The sequence below is a fragment of the Cryptotermes secundus genome, unplaced genomic scaffold (genome assembly GCF_002891405.2).
Source record: "Cryptotermes secundus unplaced genomic scaffold, Csec_1.0 scaffold52, whole genome shotgun sequence".
Classification (NCBI taxonomy): Eukaryota; Metazoa; Arthropoda; class Insecta; order Blattodea; family Kalotermitidae; genus Cryptotermes; species Cryptotermes secundus.
In genome coordinates this window covers 39,746-59,292 of record NW_019733835.1, presented here as the reverse complement: position 1 = coordinate 59,292, position 19,547 = coordinate 39,746, and the positions used below count along the sequence as shown (strand labels likewise).

Genomic DNA, 19,547 nt, shown 5'->3' with positions numbered 1-19,547 from the left:
TGTTTTGTGCGTTTGTGTACAGGTAGATGCCTTGCGACGAGCTGATCACCTGCCCAAGGTGTCCTACCGAATGTGTAAGATCTAGAAAAGCCGAAGTTCATGGAGGTAGGCCTAGGCCCACTGGGGCTGTAGTGCCAAGAGAGGGAGCGGGGGAAGGTCATACTAAACATTCATATCTAACATAAAATACAGGTCGAATCGAGACTTGCCACCTTTTCTTAGAATATTGTCTGTATGGTGAATAATGAATGAAATGCGAGGGAACAGATTTCTCTGTTGGTGTTGTGTGATGTTTATATTATGATTATATTTAGAACATCATTTTCCAAACGCGATACGAGTAGTGCGTCTCAAAATAGGCCATGACATTTTAACCACCATCTTCCCTGATTCATCCTCTGTATTTTTCTAAACATCACCGTATGAACAAACCCCGTAGCAAAAATGTGGGAAGACATATTACAGAATCCAACAAGAATAAGACGGCTCCACGTGACACCCATACATCGAGAGAAAATCAAAGCCATTTTCTATAAACATGGGTTTTCATAGATGTTACACGCGCGTCACCTTTCCAAACATCTGTCAATCAGCAACCACAGCTGACACATGTAAGAGGCATGTGAAGGTCCGTGTTTGTTCCTGTGATGAACAGTGTGTTTCCGTAGCTGGAATGACTGAATGACTCACCTTGGGAGTGTAGCGGAGCGTAGTCTTTCAGGTTATTATTATTATTATTTTCTTAATTTGTCATTGTGTTGCTTATTATTGAGGTCTGCATTTATCAATGTTTCGTGCTAGGGGCAAGCATTTTAATAAATTATTATGTCATTATCATTGTTAGCAGTAGCAATCTTATTAGCTTCTCGCCTAATGTCGTGGTACCGCGGTTAGCTCTTTATATTCCTTCTTCGTATTAGGGAGGTTCCAGGCTCATACCTCGACCCAGAGATCGGCTCCCCTGTTTGAGGTTTTCAGTTATTTCCTTATTCCTTTCAGGCAACTATTATTACTGTTATTATTATTATTACTCTGCGGCCCTTTATTGGGCCTTGGCCGCTTTCTCAGTTTCTTGATCCTATACACAGTCAATAGGGCTTCTTGGACTGGGGATCAGCCCGTCTCAAGGCCTCTACCTACACACAGAACAACACAAACAGAAAATAAACGCACACCATACAGACATCCGTGCCTCGTGTGTGATTCAAACCCACGATCACAACGTTCAGCGAGCGAAGTCAGTTTATGCCTCAGACCGTGCGGCCCTTGTGTTCGGCCAAATATTAGGATAGCGACTTAAATAAGTCACGGCCGCTTCCTTCCAAATCCTTACCAACTTACTGTTCATGACGATTTATCCATGTCCTTTGATATTATATGGCTCTTCTGTTGAAGTTATGTTAAACAGACAAAGAATTGCAGAAAACACTATGTTATGAATCCATTTTGGGGATTTAATAACGACCCATAACATCTGGTATAGGTAGGTTGGCCATTGTTCCGTCTTGGGACAGTTGCGTTTACATCTTCACCACTCTTCCTAATTTAGCCTTTCCAGCCCCTGAACACAAATATCTTGAAGCCAGAACATTTCTTTTTTCATCAGTTCGTAACGCCTAAAGAGTTAGATTACTTACAGCAGAGCTGTATTTAAATCAGGAAAATTGTGAAGAGCTTATTTCTTCGCTACAGGTTAGAGAAGAAGTGATGGATAAGCCCGACAAAAGAGAGTGAAGGAGAAGAATCGGAGAAATCAAAATGAGGAGGAGAGGAATNAGATGAGGTACGAATCAGACAAATATCAGCGAAGTAGATCCTGTTAGCAGCGACGAAGGGAACAATTGGGAAGACCTGTATGTTTTTAATTTTAAACTGGGTGCAGTGTAACAGCTACGTGAGTGTATACACCTGATGATGGCCGTTTGCGGCCGAAACATATAGTGTAGAAGAAGGCAAAACGAAAGACCTACAATAAATTGTTACACTTAGAACGGAATTTATATTAATAGTGTATGGTATTTGCAAAGAATTTTGGGTATACGGAGTGGAAATATGGGGATGTGCTAGCAAAACCAATATTTCCATAATCCAAAGATGTCAGTCAAAGATACTACGTATGATTACTAACGCCCCATGGTATGTCTCCAATATAACACTCCATGAAGACCTGAAAGTGCCATTATTAAGAAAGTCATAAAAGGGAAAAGCACAAGATACCTCAACAAAATAGGAGGACATGAGAACGTACTAATTCAACCGTTACTGGAACCTCACAATGGGCGAAGACTAAAAAGGAATTTGCCAGCCGACCTGAGAGAGGGTTAACGAGGACTTATCGCTGGATAAGCCCTCTCCACGTCATGGGGAATACTACAGCTAATTAGCTTATAGAATCAAATGTAATTCTGATTGCAATTTTTTTTATTTACATAAAATTAGCAAACAATAGGTGACACTTGAATACCCCAAGAAGGAGATGGAAAGCGAAGACGAGAAATATTAGAACAAACGCTTTCGATAACTCTGCAAACCTAACTTGGAAGGTGATTTCCTAAAGTTCTTCCGGGGCGTCCGGGGAGAGGCCCAGTCGTAGACTTGGTTAGAAGTCACCTTGAATTCCTGCAACTTACCAGCCATGACGCAGGCATGCGAGTATGTACGCATTGACGCATGTCGTTAAATGTTAATGAATTGTTAATGAATTTCAACACTATAGCGAAGAATATTTATTGACACACTCAGAACTTTAGGCGGATATGCCAAATTGCACCACTTCCTGTTGTGACGTCAGGCGCTCGCCGCCAAAAATGATGAATGTTAAGAATTCAAAGCGAAACATAGGCCCTAGGAGCGAGTTGAGGTATTGTTATGTCTGTTCCAAATATATCGACTTCCAGCTGACTCTGCTCATGTCTTCAGTCTCTCGCCTCACTAGGCGGTACCAATTCAGTTTTGGATGTAACACTGACCTGCTGACATCTACGTATTAATTTTACTCTAGGGGTTTCGGCTAATGTCTTTAGTTATATTGAACACAATAGAATGAAGTGCTTTAGATCCAATAAAAGATGGGCAAGGAAGAAATCAAAGCCAAGCATAATGACATAATTTGGAACCATGTCACGTGAGAAATACGGTTGTTAAATTCACTTTCATGGACCAACATGAAGACTACTCTCCTGTTCCCTTTCAGAAGTTCGCTGAAAGGATCGATTTGGCTTCAGCGTGTGCTGCTTCGATGAGGACAGTCTAAGAGATCGGAAAGGAAAACAGATCCATCTCTTAAAAATCAGTAGTGTCTATTCACAGAGTCAGAAAGTACAAGTATGGAAAATTTACCACTGGAGGTTTATTGGAGGAATCTGATATAGGCGAACTCCAACTTACAAACACAATATGTTTTTGGTATTTGTTTCATAAGTTGAATGTTCGTAAGTTAATTCATTTTTCTTTCATAAGGTAAAGTAAAAGGTAAAAGTTGTCCGTATATCCTTCCCCCTCCCTCAAATATATATTTTTTTTAAACCGCTGAGTAGTTTTGATGCTGAAACATGTACTCAGACAAACAGAAAGATGTGGCCTCCTTTGCCTTTCTTTAGTACAAAGAATACGTAACAGAAGCTCTGTACAGACACGCTTAGTTGCTCGAAGCATAACAGCAGAATGTATCACGTGATGTTGAATTTGTGATGGCGCTCTGCGTATTCATCTCATTTATTTTTATTTACACCTCTAAATTGCAAGAATATCATATAAACCCGGAACATAGAATTCCAAAATAAGTTCAATATGTGTGTTCCTTAGATACACAGGATCCATCAGCTACTGTATGATATGACAGACTGTCAATCTTTACTTGCCTTTTTAATTCGCAAAATATTTCTCTGCGTAAATATAAATGCAAATATTTAAATATCCTTGAACTCTGTACTCTAAGAGAAAACATTAAAATATACTGTAAATATCATACCTTGTCTATATTCATACTGACATCAGCGTCCAGATTAGCCTAGACTAATATTCGAAAAGTACTCAATTCGAATTAAGGCCGTGTTAGTTGTTATTTTGATAGAAGATTACCTTGGTTTTCCTCTGTCGCCAAGTCGAATGCAACAATCTCCTGTTGCCAGATGTTTACATAATAATTGATCATTTTCGTCCTCCCCCCTCATCCATTGCTATATAATAATATCCGCAGTTGAAACAGCACCTATAAATAACTCAAGGATCCCTTATATATTTTTTTTCCCTTGGCACTACAGCCCCAGTGTACCTAGGCCTACCTCCATGAACTCCGTTCACTTCGGTTTTTATAGATCTTACACATACGGTAGGACTCCTTTGGCGACTGATCAGCTCGTCGCAAGGCAAATGTAGACAAACACAGAAAACCGCACACAAACATCCATGCCCTGAGTGGGATTCGAACCCACGATCCCGGTTTCCGAGCGAGCGAAGACAGTGCATGCCTTAGACCGCTCGGCTACCGTGACCGGCAAGGATCCCTTATAACGATATCAATTCTTTAAATACGAATTAAGGTAAAGTATTATGGCAAAAACTGCATTTAGCAAAAATAATCTTTTTACGAGCAAATTGGACTTAAATTTGAGAAAGAAACTAGTGAAATGCTACATTTGGAGAATGGCTTTGTAAGGGGCTGAAACTGGGACACTTAGGGCAGTAGATCAGAAACACCTGGAAAGCTTCGAAATGTGGTGTTGGAGAAGGATGGAGAAGATCAGTTGGACCGATTATGTGAGAAATGAAGAAGTGTTATTTAGAGTCAGTGAGCAGAGGAATATCCTACACGAAATAAGAAAACGGAAGGCTAATTGGATTGGTCATATCTTACGCAGTAACTGCCTCCAAAAGAAGTTATCGAAGGAAAGATAGAGGGGCGGATAGAAGTGACAAGAAGATGCTGGATGACCTTGGGGACAGAAGAGAAAGCTCTAGGTCGCATTAAATGGAGGAACTCTTTTGGAAGAGACTGTGGACCTGTCGTCTGACAGATTACTGATGAATGAATTATAAAATAGTGGTAGAGTGTGTGTATAAGCCCACAATGATAGGCATACTTCAAGCTGTATCTAACTGCATGGAACAGAGTTCTTCTTGAAAGCTTATAGTCGCTCAGCCGGTCAAGACATTTCTGGCTTTTATAGAACTCGAATGCTCGTCACAGTTTTCACAAGAGACCGCCACTGGGTCATACCGTGAGTCAGTTTAGTCCACTCCACACCCTCACATCCAACTTTTTTCAGATCTGCTGAAATCTGCTTTGTTAATATTGAGTTAAAAAACCAATATTTCAGAGATCTCTTCCGTCTCCTCCGTATTATTTTCCTTAAATGCTTTCTTATCCATGATAATATCAGAGGTTGAAACTGAAACGGTAATAGGAGGCTGTGAACACTTGAAATCGTGGAATGGAACAACATATATTTTTTCTCCTTTTCCACGAAAGCATAATTGTACTGTCACACCTGTGTGTCCTTCCCCATGTTTCATCTCCTACAAAAAATTGGCATACGATCTGAAATAAGCTTAGATTCAATGGTGCTGAGTCCTTCTTGAAAAGCTGCCAGTCGCTCAACCACTCAAGAATTTTCCAACATTTTATGAAACCCGAAGTTTCACAACCGTGTTCATAAGAGCCCTCCACTGGTTTCTATCCTGAGCCAGATCAATCCAAAAACTAGAGCCTACAAAATATAAATTATTTTGATATGGTGTATATTTGACGAAGCAAGATGCGTTCTTTTATTCCTAATTAGACTTGAGTTAGGCTCTGTATTATGAATTTGTATCCCTCGTTCCTGCTATAAGAGTTGGATGCGGGAAGGGCAGAATGGAAGTTAATCTGTAATAAATGAACATGACTGTGACGCAGAAATGCAAATTAACAAAGAATGTATCCGGGAAATATGTGAGGCGCACAACGTCACTCCGAATTCAGTTCCTTTCCGATTGAGAACAAGAAGATTAAAACGGTGGTTATGATACGGTGTAGTCTCGTCTCTTGGGGAAAATTTTTGCCTCCCGAAATATAGAAACTGCATTTTTTTTTTCGAAACGTTGATAACCACATACCGTAACTTTGGTAAGCACTTATACAAACACGTAGCACGATAACCCAGAATAACACAACATAACCGTCTGTGAACTCCTCATATCTCGGCTGGGAACAAGAGATTCTAGGAACTTTACGTCGTTTATTGTGGCAGCAGTACTAGGCCATGGCCGCTATTACGATATGACGAAAGACTTGCAGTTGTGGGGCTCCCAAAATAAACAAGGCCTGTTATGAAATCACATGTCGCTACTAGTTCTTCCCACCAACTGGGCCCGATTTTGACATCCGTGTGGATGCTGTTGACAATTTCACTGTCACAATTCTTTCCATTTTCTTGGCAGTCATTCCCTGACTATTATATTGCTCAGCTTTTATCTGAAGGCCCGTACTCGCTGTAAGTGTCCCAGAATCGGGCCCATTGTGAACACGGCTTTGGACCTTCGAGTTATGTGAAAGACAGGGAATTTATCGGCTAGCTGAGATGTGTCAGCTACTGAAGAAAGGATATGCTTCCAGGTGTTAGCCACTTTGCTATCGGCAGCAATACGTGCGTAAATAAATACGTTCACCCATATGATAAAAGCCGTCATGAGAGCCTCGATGTCTCAGAACCTTATGGGCCTCCACGGCCTGTTACAGGGACAGCTTTTTTACCTTAATTACATATATACAGACACGCATACATATCACGAAGCGTATAATTTAAGGATTGCGCTGTAATGGCTTATGCGAAGCTTGGGTAGCTCAGTAGGTGTGGAGTCTAGGCTACGTATATATATATGCTATATTTAAGCCATAAAATATATATGAGATAATGGAGGTAAAGCTACACGCTTTTTCAGTCTCGACAATAGGTGGAGGTGAGTGATGACTTTCGTGCTCCGATCGCTTTACTTTAGAAAAATGAGCGTATTCCTTGAAGAAGAGTTAGGCCCTGTATTTAATGAAATACAAAGAGTAAACATTCCATGTCTGTATGCAATAAAATACTGAGTGCTGATTAGCGATGTCGACAACATACTAACATCGCCAATAGGTGGACATTACGGACAGTGACACATGCAAAATCGGACAGAACGCGTTTGGGAACTGCGGACTCCAGACCGATGTAGGTACGTTTGGAGTACACATTTAATTTGTACTGTTTGTTTAGTTAAGGAGTGGCGAATTATCTGACCTTGGGTGTCAGAACTATTTGGAAGGGACCGCGGACCGAAGAGTCCCGACAAAGAAATTATGGAAACCAAAATTTGTTCAGAGGCTAGATAACGGAGGCGTACAAATAGTTCAGACAATACTATAAATAGCATTTATATACGATATTCTAACCTCAAATTTGAGTTCTGAATATGCGGAGACGCAAGAGACAGAGTCTGGAATGAGGCCAATTAGATTTCTTCATACTTCATAGTAGATATAAATAATTGAAAGAAACTTAGTAAATAGCCTTACTTGCATTAGAAACTCTGACAGGATGACATAATCGAGTGGGTAACTCTCCTGTATTCGGGAGGTTCCACGTTCAGATTTCTACCAGGAGTGAGGTTTTCCTCAGTCCCTTGAGGCATTTGGCGGGATAGCAGCTGAATTTTCACTGCGACCATTTCCTTCTACATCCTAATCAGTTCCTTATTCACTGATCATCCTACCAATGGACACTATATATTCTGAGCTACCAACAGCGTAGTTCTTTACTATAAGTAACACCAATGTCAAGGTAAATTTATCCCTGTGATTAATTACATAAGCTCCACACCATACAGATGTATGGGGCAGTGGAGATATAGCTCCACCATTCTTGACCTCGGAATTAGATGGAGGTGAGTGATCAGGTTCAGGTTTCGGCGGAGGAAAGAGCCCCCGGTTACCACTGAATAGGAGGCTGGGATCGACTCACAATGTTAACCTGCTAGGAATTGAACCCCAGTCACCCAGCGTGTAGCCCATCGCTATACCGACTGAGCTATCCCGGCTACAATAACGCTAATAGTTTCCAAATTTGAATTTAAGATGGAAATTGAATTTGCACTTATTGTTCCTTTGCGATTATAATATTGTACTGTGCATAAGGAAATGAACAGTCATAAATAATCTACCTCCCCCTTCTAGGAGCCGGGATAGCTCAGTCGGTATAGCGACTGCGTACGGGTTGGATGACCGAGGGGTCGGATTTCGAGTCCCGGTACGGCCAAGATTTTTCTCTTCTTCACGTTTTACAGAGAAAACCTCCTAGCCAATGGTTACCCGAGTCCTTCCCCGGGGCAAAGCCGCCGGGGCGTGAAGCTGACTACTCACCTCCAGCTAGTGCCCAGGTCAAGAAAATGTGGATCTATACATCCACTCCCCACACGCCTTCACGGCGTAGTGCTGAACTAGTTAACCATAGGGACAACTTTACCTTACCTCCTCCTTCTGCGGACACTGTAACCCATGATGGGCTTTAGCCTCTTTTTCGATTGCTCTCCATTGGTCCCAATCCTATGGTTTTTGTCTCCAGTTTCTACGGCCCATTGTCTTCAAATCCTCTTCAACTGAATCCAGCCACCTGACAGCGGGTCTGCCTACTCGCCGAGTTCCCTCTGGTTTATGTAGAGTTAACTCCTGCAAGGGCTCTGCTCCTGCATGCTAAAGGGCTGTCCCAGCCATCTCAATAGCCTTCCTCTGATCACTTTTCCTATACCTGGTTCATTACAAAACGTATGAAGCTCATTGTTTTATCTGGATCTCCAAACATACGTAGAATCTATTATTAATATCTAAATCGATACGGTCATTGTCGTTAAACAACAATATATATATGATTTGAGGTCCTCACAGTTGTGGTTATGAAGAATTCTGTCTAATAGAATATAATGCCGTATAGTGAGTTTAAAAGCAACTGAAGTTTCGGAGGAACATATCATCTCCATCTTCAGGGCCGACGAATAAGCCAAGCGAAGTAACCAGCATGAAGCAAGTAGAAAGCAAAACTGGTTGCTTGGCTTAGATCCTACAGATGGAGGTGATATTTTCCTCCGAAGCTTTCGGTTGACTCTAAACGGACTATCTATCTATGGCTCTACAGCCCTCTGTTGGATCTTGGGCACTTCTTCAGTCTCTTGATCTTTTTACACAGTCAGTAGGACTCGTTGGACGGGAGATCAGCCCTTTGCAAGGCCGCTACCTGCACACAGGACAGCACAAACAGAATAAACTCACACATACATCCATGCCTCGAGTGGGATTCGAAAACACGATCCCAATTTTTGAGATGGCGAACACAGTTCATGCTTTAGACCTCACGGCCACTGTGATTGACCTTTCAACATACTACATGATGTTATATTGCGGAAGATAGAACTCTTTAAAAAATATATGAAAATAGTACAGGGCCGCCTTGAATTTTATTCGCGGGCTGCATTTTTTCACGGCTCATAAAATCTGATAGAATTCACAAAGAGCTCCCAATTATGTAATATTTGAGGCTTTCACGGCGGTGACTATGAAGAAAGCAGTCTTCTGGGATTTGGCACCGCGTATATGTGGTGTTAACCGACGTTTCGGAGGAACGTCGGTTAACACCACATATACGCGGTGTCAAATCCCAGAAGACTGCTTTCTTCAGCTCCCAATTATGTTTGTCTGAATTTTGTTGTAACCAACTTAACATCTCTTTCCTAATATACAGTTCTCCGGTAAACATACCAAGAAGTCCTTGAAACTCCAGCCCCGTGCGTCTTACGCTACTGGATATGGCGAAGCGTAGTCCTGTGTGGGAACAAAGCACTCATACTGCAGCCCACGGCAGCGGTCCTTTCCACTGAAAACGTCTGGGATAACCTTCATGATCCCACTTTGTCTCTTATCAAATTTGAATCAGTTAAGCCATTCTCTTCAGAAGATTTCTGTCTTCTGGGACATAACGCCATATAATGCATTGAATGTCAACCGACGTTTCGGAGGAATACGTCGCCTTCGTCTTCAGGATCGAAGAGTAAGCGAAGTAAGAAACCAGAAAGCAGGTAGTAACCAGATCCAGTTTCTTGCTTGTCTTAATCTACAATCCCGAAGATGGAGTTGACATGTTCCTCTGAAACGTCGGTTAACTTTAAACAGACGGCACGGCATTATATCCCTGAAGATAGAATGTTTCATCATCACTATCGTGGGAATGTCAGATCCTATATGTTCTTTTCAGAGTTGCTTTTCCACAACTCGGAGCTGGAATAGTTCGGTCGGTATAGTAACTGGAGAATAACGGAATGCAGGTTTAATAGATTTTTCTCTTGTCCACACTGTACATACCGGTTCTGGGGCCCATCCAGCCTCTGTCTAACGGGTACGGGAGGCTCTTTCTTTCGGGAGTAAATCATTCGGGACATGCATCCCTATATAGTAACAAGTTTAACAATTCATGGAGATATACCTCAACTGCTTCATAAAATTCCATGACGTGGCGTTTAATTAAGCACAGGGACAGCTCCACCTTTGCCAGTCTTTCATTTTAAGTGCGTTGTCTGAGATGTTTTCCTCCTCAGGAGTATTTTATATAAGTATCTTATGTGATCTACACATGAAGCCTATAGATGGAATACGTAAGGAACCTGTCTGTTCGCGCGTTCCGTGTCCGAAGTTATTGTATGGATTTCTATTAAATTTGATATAGGGGGGGAGGGAGTTTACACCGAAAGTTGTAGTTCGAATTTAATTTGTATTCACATTGAAGCAATATAAATATTGTAACATCTGAAGATTTCACTAAGGCTATAGTTGATAAAACCTTCTCGGACTATCAGCCGTCTAAAATGGTTAAATTCACCGACGTTTGAGGGATCATCTCTGTCCCTGTCATCAGTATCTGATATTGAAACTTCAGTGATTTTTAACTAATTGACACGGTTGGTAGCCCGACAAGAGTTTACCACTATAAACGTTACTTTCTACGAAGCCCAGCTCGAATTTCCGTCATATTCTCAATATACGAGGGTCAGTCAAAAAGTTCCCGGAATGGTGGTACAGCACTCTAATGGTAGGACATACGGTAACGCTTACCTAATCATCTTCAAAGTAGGACCCTTGGGCGCATACACACTTGCCCCATCGATCCTGCCATTGTAGGAAGCAGCGGTGGAAGCCTTCTTTTGGAATCTTCCGGAGCTCAGCCGTCGCATTCGATTTGATGTCCTCCATGGTTGGGAAACGTGTCCCCTTGAAGCCCATTTTCAGAGTAGGGAACAGCCAAAAGTCACTCGGAGCGAGATCCGGAGCGTACTTTGGTTGGGTAATGACAGGAATGTTTTTCTCGGCGAGGAATTACTACGCAACAAGCGATGTGTGGCTCGGTGCATTATCGTTATGCAGAAACCACCGTCCCTGACACTTGTCGCGCTGCTTCCTCCAAACCGCATCGCGCAACCTCTGCAAAACTTGCACGTAGAAATGGCCAGTGACAGTACCAACTTCTTGCTCAAACTCCGCGATGGTCATTCTTCGATCACATCGAATCAGTTGTCGCGCTTTTCCAATAATTTCTTTGGTTCTGGATGTTGAAGGTCTCCCGCTGCGCTGGTCATCCTGTAACGTCTCCTGCCCATTCTTAAACCGGGAAAAACAGCCGTAAACTGCGGATTTCTTTATTGCAGTATCACCGTAAACTTGCTGCAGTGCCAATAGCGTCTCTGAAGCAGATTTTCCCAATTTGCACATGAACTTGATGTTCGCACGCTGTTCGAACTGCGACATCGCGCCGAATGATCAACACTCACGTCTAATTCAAACGGAACAGTAACGACACTGCACACTAAAACCCGTCCAGACCTGTTGCGCCTGCGAGCAGACATGCTGAGCTTCCCACCACAACAATGTGCGCGCTATCTTATCTCTCGTTCTCCGTCTGCAGGGGAATTCCGGGAACTTTTTGGCTGACCTACGTACATATAAAGGTAAAGCTATCCCTGTAACGGGCCGTGAAGGCCCATAGGTTTGTGAGACGTCGAGAGACTCAGATTTTCTCTAGACAGTAGGATCACAGATGGTGGTAAGTTTGTCAGCCTTATGCGCCGGCCAACCACTACCCCTCGGGAATATTTCTGGTACTCATTTCTGTTAGAGGCTGAGTCGACCCCAGGGCCATAATAAGGCTGGAAGGCTCAGGTAAATTAAAAAAAAAAAATCGAATGACCTCATCGGCAATCAAACCCGTGACCTTCCGGCTTGTAGCATAGCGTCTCAATCAACTCCGCTACCCCTTGCTCCCTATATATATATATATATGTGTGTGTGTGTAAAGTACAGAACTTGTTAATGAAAAACTGTTCTACCTGTTGGATGTACCTGATGTAGGAAGGAAAATTGGGGACACGAGGTAGCGTAGTTGGTTGAGGCATTACGCTACACCCTGGAAGGTCGCGGGTTCGATTCCCGATGAGGCCATTGGATTTTTTCATTTTACCTGATCCTTCCAGCCGCACTATGGCCCTGGGGTCGACTCAGCCCCTAACAGAAATGAGTACCAGAAATCTTCCCGGTGGGGGGCAAAGGGCGACTGACAAACTTACCGCCATCTGTGAGACGATTGCCTAGAAAATGAGGACCGTCGACCTCTCACAACCTTATGGGCCTGCACGGCCTGTTACAAGGATAGCTTTTAGGGCGGAAAATAAAGCAGTGTGGTATATAGGCCCATCTGAAATGTCTTGGTTTTGCAACAATGTGTTTTATTTGCGGTTTGTTCAATGGCGCTGTCAGTAGTTCCGGCTATAGAGCATCAGATGATACAATGACTGATGAACTGGAAAGGAAGTGGAAGGAAGGGATTGTGGCATAAGCAGTCAAGGTATCCGGTTTTCGGGCGGAGATTCTAATTGGGCAGATACCGAATACAAGTCAGTATTGTTACTTGTTGAGCCAACGTACATGGTGCTTTGTAACAATTGTTATTCAGTTGTGTCTAGAATAGCTTGACAGCGACAGTGAAGTAAGCATCACTGCACAGAATGCATTTGGAAATTCTCCAGTCTGACTCACACTTTCCCCGTGATTGTTTCTTTCGTTACGTAACTGGGTGCACCAGATGAAATGATCGGACTGTCGGTAATTTAAGTTGGATACTCATCAAGAAGCTGATCAATAGCCGCGCCGTCTAAGGCATAAACAGTCTTCGCGCGCTCGAACGCTGGGATTGTGGGTTCGAATCCCACTCAAGGCATGGATGTCTGTATCGTGTGAGTTTATTCTCTTGGTGTTAGTCTATGTGTAGGTAGCGGCCTTGCGACGGGCTGATCCCCCGTCTAAGGAGTCCTACGGACTGTGTATACAATTAAGAAACTGAAAATGAGACCAAGGTCCAACAAAGGACTGCAGAGCCATAGATATACAGATAGATATTTTAATCTTTAGGCTTACAGTACGGTAAGAGGTAAGTATAATTAAAATTATGGCGTACTAATTTTCATTTATTTATACTTTCTAGAGAAAGATAAAATAGTAAAGGTAAAACTGTCCCTGTCCATAATTAATTAAACATTATGCCATGACGACATATGGGGAAGTGGAGGTATTGCTTTCTTCATTCTTCACCTCGACACTAAATGGAGGTAAGTGGCCAGCTTCAAGCCCCAGACACTTTACCCCCAGGGAAACACCTTCCGGTACCCAATGGATAGAAGGCTCGGTTGCACTCTGAGCACGTCTGGACGGTCTGGACACTGTGATGTAAAGACAAATCTTTTACCCTTTCCGGAAATCGAACACCGACCGTCCAGCACTTAGCCCATCGCTATACGGATTGAGCTGTTATTTACACTTACGAATCTATGGAGAACTGTAAATATGAGCTGGAGGAAACAGTGATGAAGACAAATCGACAACGACGACGGCTAAAGAACTGAGAGACAACAATATCAAAAGTAACTGCCGGGAAATAAATAGGAAAGCTTAGGAGAAACGTCATTCTTTGTGTGTGTATGTGTGTGTGTGGGGGGGGGGAATCGGAAAGCTAAAAGTGGCGTCTGACTTTCTGTTTCTCTGCTATGGTGAACAGTCAGGGAGGCTCTCTAACAATTCACATCTCCATGATAAGATACTGCAAATTTCGGTCTATTATCATGGGCTTAAAGAGACTAAATTTTAGTCTGTTATCGTGAACTTCGGGCACTGAAGCATGGGAGTATACGTTTAACCGTTATGAGTCGAGTGCAGCTCAAAAGTCGCGGAAATCACACTTCGGCGGACTGTCTAATTGACCCCGATAATCTTACAATTAGAAGAAATAAACTGAAGTTGGAGCCGGTCACGGTAGCCGAGCGGTCTAAGGCATGTACTGTCTTCGCTCGCTTGGAAACCGCGATCGTGGGTTCGAATCCCACTCAGGGCATGGATGTTTCGTTTGTGTGTGTGTATGCTTTTTTCTGTGTTTGTCTACAGGTAGAGGCCTTGCGACGAGCTGATCACCCGCCCTAGGAGTCCTACCGAATGTGTAAAATCAAGAAAAACCGAAGTGAACGGTGAAGTTCATGGAGGTAGGCCTAAACCCACTGGGGCTCTAGTGCCAAGGGAAAAGAAACAAAAAAAAAACTGAAGTTGGTTCTGGTGGTTTCTTATGTTTTTAAATAAACAAGCCTCGAGTGAGGTTCTCTGTCCCATTTGGAAAATCTCGTTCTTGTTCAATATGCAGTAGAATTCATAGTCACACTAATCCTACAATTAGAATATATACGTAAGTAAGTAAAAAAAACAGATTTAATCTGGTCTTGTTATTTCTAATTTGTTGAAACAAATGAACGCCAAAAGAGAATCTCCGTAGGAAAGTCGCATTCTATTGCAATCGGACTGAGAAATTGGAAATTCAAGCAAAATAATTTCGAGTTCGTTGGGTTCATTTGTTGAAATATACGAAAACTCCAAATAACATTCTTCTTCGATATGACGTCGTGTAATTTTCTTGATGAACTATTATTAGGGCTCTACAGCCCTTTGTTGGGCCTTGACTGCTTTTTCAGTTTCTTGATCCTATACACAGTCGGCAGGACTCCTTGGACGGGGGATCAGCCCGTCACAAGGCCTCTACCTACACATAGAGCAACACAAACAGAATAAACGCACACAGGTATCCATGCCTCGAATAGGATTCGAACCCACGATACCAGTGTTCGAGCGGGCGAAGACATTTCATGCCTTAGACCGTGCGGCCACTGTGATCGGCAAAGATTAAAATATGAAAATTAATTTTACTTGCTGCTATATACCGTATGGGTGTAAAACTTTGTGTATCGCCCTAAGAGGGAGGAATATAATTTGGGATTTGTATTTGAAATTCTCACAGTAGTGACCATGGAGAGTTTTTACTTCTGGCTTATAACGCCATATAGTCCGGTGGAAGTAACCGACTTTCGGAGGAACTTATTGCTTCCGTCTTCAGGGTCGAAGGGTACACCAAGCAAGAAACCAGCATGAAGCAGGCAGCAATATGAGCAGAAGCGTCGATTGACGTACACCAGACCTCATGACGTTATGCTCCAGAAGACAGAAAACTTCACAGATTGAGAGTGTCTCAAGAGGCAAAGGTTGAGGAAAATAGCTTGACATCTGAGACAGGAAATAACAGGACGCAGAGAAAATTACACGGTCAGGAGCTTCATAATTTTAATTCTTCGCCAAATACACGTATTATGGTGACCAAATCAAAGAAGGTGATATGGGCTAAGCATATAACTCGGATGGAGATGAGAAATTCATATAACATTTTAATTGGAAGATGTGAAGGGAAGAGACTTGCTGGGAGACATAGGGATAGATAGGAAGTTAATACTTAAAAATATTGTGTAATGATAGGGGATGGATGCAACTGCTTCAGGGTAGGGCCCAGTGGCGGGCTCTTTCGGACGTGATAATGAACAGCTGATTGAGTTGTAATGTTGACTGCTGTACACAGAACGTTCCCGACTTACGATGTATCGATTTACGACAAACATGGAGTTAAACACTGATACATCGAAATCGACATCAAATATCGTACCATACACTACGATATTCGACGTTCGATATTCGAGTTTTTCAGCATTCCAAGTGGACTTTTTTTATGCATATTTCGGCCGATATTCAGTTGTACCGAGTTGTACGATATGACTCGTCCACGCTCAGTCATGCCTCAGTCGCGATCTTGAGTTCTTGAAATCTGTGTGCTCATCATTCCAAAGTTAATAAGGACACGCGAGATGTCAGAAGGAAGATTTAAGGTAAGTAATCTTTAGAGTTAGCTTTTTAAATATTGATTTGTTGATTGTTTTAATCTTGAAATATTTATTATATAATTTATTTCACTTATTCTTAAACTGTTGACTGAGAACCTAAATAAGGCTTCGTACATATTTCACAAGGTCCTGGAGAGTATGTGTATTTACAACATGTAAATTTATGGGAAACTAACATTTGGTTTTCAACGAGATTTTTAAAAACATATTTGAGTCATAAGACGGGAATGGCCTGTGCTGTAAAAGCAACTGGCGCGAACACCATATTTACATGCAACCTGACTGTACTCGCTGATACGCGGAAAGCAGCGTAAACAAAAGGAAATGACACGCGCGAAACAAGCACGCTCGCGTCCAGATTGCCATTCATGGAATATCTTGGGTATAGCTGACCTCGAAAATGTCCTTGTCTGTCTGTGGGCGTCGTTAGTCTCGTGGGAACGTACCTTCCGAGACTCAACATTGTAGACCTCTGAGCTAGGGTAATGTAAGGAAAGAAAAGGCAGAATTTCACCTGTTGTCGGGAAGAATGTGCAAGAATTTCACACGCCAGTAGACATGATAATGTATCTAAGATTTTAGGTTTTTACGGCGGTGACTATGAAGAAAGCAGTCTTCTGGGATGTGGCACCGTGTAGATATTGTGTTAACCGACGTTTCGGAGGAACGTATAGCCTCCATCTTCAGGGTAGAAGAAAAAATAAAGTCCGCAAGCGAAAAAAAGAGCGTGAGCAGATGCTAATAGATTTTCCTCTTTTTTCTTCTTCTAGTCTATTAGCATCTGCTCACGCTGGTTTCTCGCTTGCTGATTTTCTTCTTTTTTCTTCTACCCTGAAGATGGAGGCGATAAGTTCCTCCGAAACGTCGGTTAACACAATCTCTACACTGCGCCACATTCCAAAAGATTGCTTTCTTCATGATGATGTATCCTCTTCAAAAACATTTACTTGTCGAATGCGGTAATCGATAAAGCCGAACATACGTATTAATGTTGATGTTTTTACTACTGCTTATAGCATGCATATCGCCTGTAAAGATACCATTTAAGTAGCGAAAGTTCCTTACAGGGTCCATATAGTATTGTTATACATCCGTCAGCACGACACAATCGTAAGAAATAATCAATGTTATTGTATTATCATTCGTTATATTATGTACATTTGCTACATACGAATATTTCGATGCAGCTGAATCATCATCAGGCAATTTTTCATGAAATGTACTATTCATTATTCAGTTGTATTTCTGTGTATTTCTAATATGGATCCACAACAGTAATCATTAATATGAATTTCATTACAATACCTACTTCTTTATATTTTGTTATTACTCTTAAAATGTAAAACGTTATAACCCGGTTGAATGTTAAAATTATGTTTTCCTTTTATTATTTAGCGTGGAGTACAAGTCTATGGTGTGTCGTAGAGTAGGTGGGCTTTCTGGGAATCTGCGTTATTTTTCAATTCTTTATACATACGAGTATATTACATGGCGGGTTTGCGCATGTTTGTGAAGTTATGTCTTTTTTTCTTCTTCATTTTAGGGACGGTGGTAAAGTGATTTTTATGGTGTATAGTGTCCTACGTGTACAGGGGTGCCACGTTTTCTTGTTATTAGGTAGCGGTTATTCCCATTCTGTGATTCTATTTGTAACGGAAGGATGGAGAAAAGTGTTTAAACAAATGCCTAATAATTTTATTGGTCACTACATAGTGTGGTAATGAAATCAAGGAGGACGAAATGGGTGGGGCCTGCAGTACATGTGGTACAAATAAGAAATAACATTTTAATAAGAAAATCTGTGGAGAAGAGACCGATTTCGAGATCTGGGCTTTGGTGGGAGGATGCTTGGAAAATGGATCTAAAAAGCATAGGTCCTGAGGATGTGGACTTGATGGAACTGGCATAGGTTATAGTCCAGTAATGGAATTTCGTGAGCGTGTTGTTGAACCATCATTTTCTATATAAGTAGGGGATATATTGACGGGCTAACCACTTATCATCATTTGCAGGAGTAAACATGGCATTAGAAGGGGCACGAGTGGGTACTCAAGCCTCCTCTTCTTCCACGGCACAGCTTGGTGAAGACTGTGTTTATGTATGGTCAGGAATGTGATGTTTGCTGTGTCATCCTCGTTGTGCTGGCACCTTATATGGGAAAAGTTCGTAACAGCAATTGATAATTAGTTTCAAAACACAACTGAGGTCACACGTTACCATCGATCTCATGTGTGGCTGTATGACAAACAGCTGGACACACCGTTTCCTTCTAAGACCTTACCTACTCGCCATTCGTGACCATCCCATTCGATGCTACTTAACCCGAACAGTATAAATAGCCGAATAATCAGTGAATATAAGCGCATATCCAACTGACTTCATGTTATAGGAATAATTCAGCATGATAAGAAATAACCATTTTTAAGGAACGTAAAGGTTTGTTACTGTTGTCACAAAAGCACGCCTTTGAACCTGATCTCTCAGCCAACCGAATCAAGACCTCATATTATCCTGCAATGTATTCATTTACATCCAGGTCTTTCAGGTGGTTCCTTCTTGGGAGACTTCCCGATTACGTTTTATATATATTTGTCATATTATCCTTGCTTACTGTATGTTCCATCCACCTATTCCTCGTTAATTTACATAGATAGGCATATACTCGTACTCAGGGTGGAATTATATAGAGCCGATCACAGTGGTCGCGCGGTCAGAGGAATGAACTGTCTTCGCTCGCTCGAACGCTGGGATCGTGGGTTTGAATCCCACTCAAGGCATGGACGTCTGTGTGTTTATTCTGTTTGTGTTGTCCTGTGTGTAGGTAGCGGCCTTGCGATGGGCTGATCTCCCGTCCAAGCAGTCCTACCGTCTGTGTAAAAAAAAGATTACGAAACTGAAGAAGAGGTCAGGGCCCAACAAATGGCTGTTGAACCATTTCACCAATGAATGAAATGGAAATATATATGCATATAATCCATGTGGTAGGCCTTGTAACAAGTGGATTACGAACCAGTTTCATACCGATCTCGAGTTAATGGTTGCGTGAACTAAGTAAATGAGGTACAGGCAGGTCAGTACTCACGATTTCCGTCGCACGTGCGTTCAGGATCTCTGTATATCGCTGCTCACCCAACACTAGCGCTGATTTTAACTCCTCAACTGAGAGTAACAGGCAAGTGTGATATGCTCTCCGAATGGTCGGAATTGACACACTTTCGCGCATGCGCGGTTTGTGACGG

At 42.1% G+C, this 19,547-nt stretch overlaps 1 protein-coding gene across 1 annotated transcript in view; it reads right to left on the bottom strand.

Annotated features, from left to right (window-relative positions):
* Positions 1–19,539, bottom strand: part of LOC111868189 — a 26,024-nt gene extending 6,485 nt beyond the window's left edge. The window contains exon 1 of the mRNA XM_023858623.2: positions 19,391–19,539. Coding sequence (XP_023714391.1) covers positions 19,391–19,531 — 141 coding nt within the window. The 5' untranslated portion in view covers positions 19,532–19,539. The remainder of the gene's footprint in view (positions 1–19,390) is intronic.
* Positions 19,540–19,547: the final 8 nt, after the last annotated feature.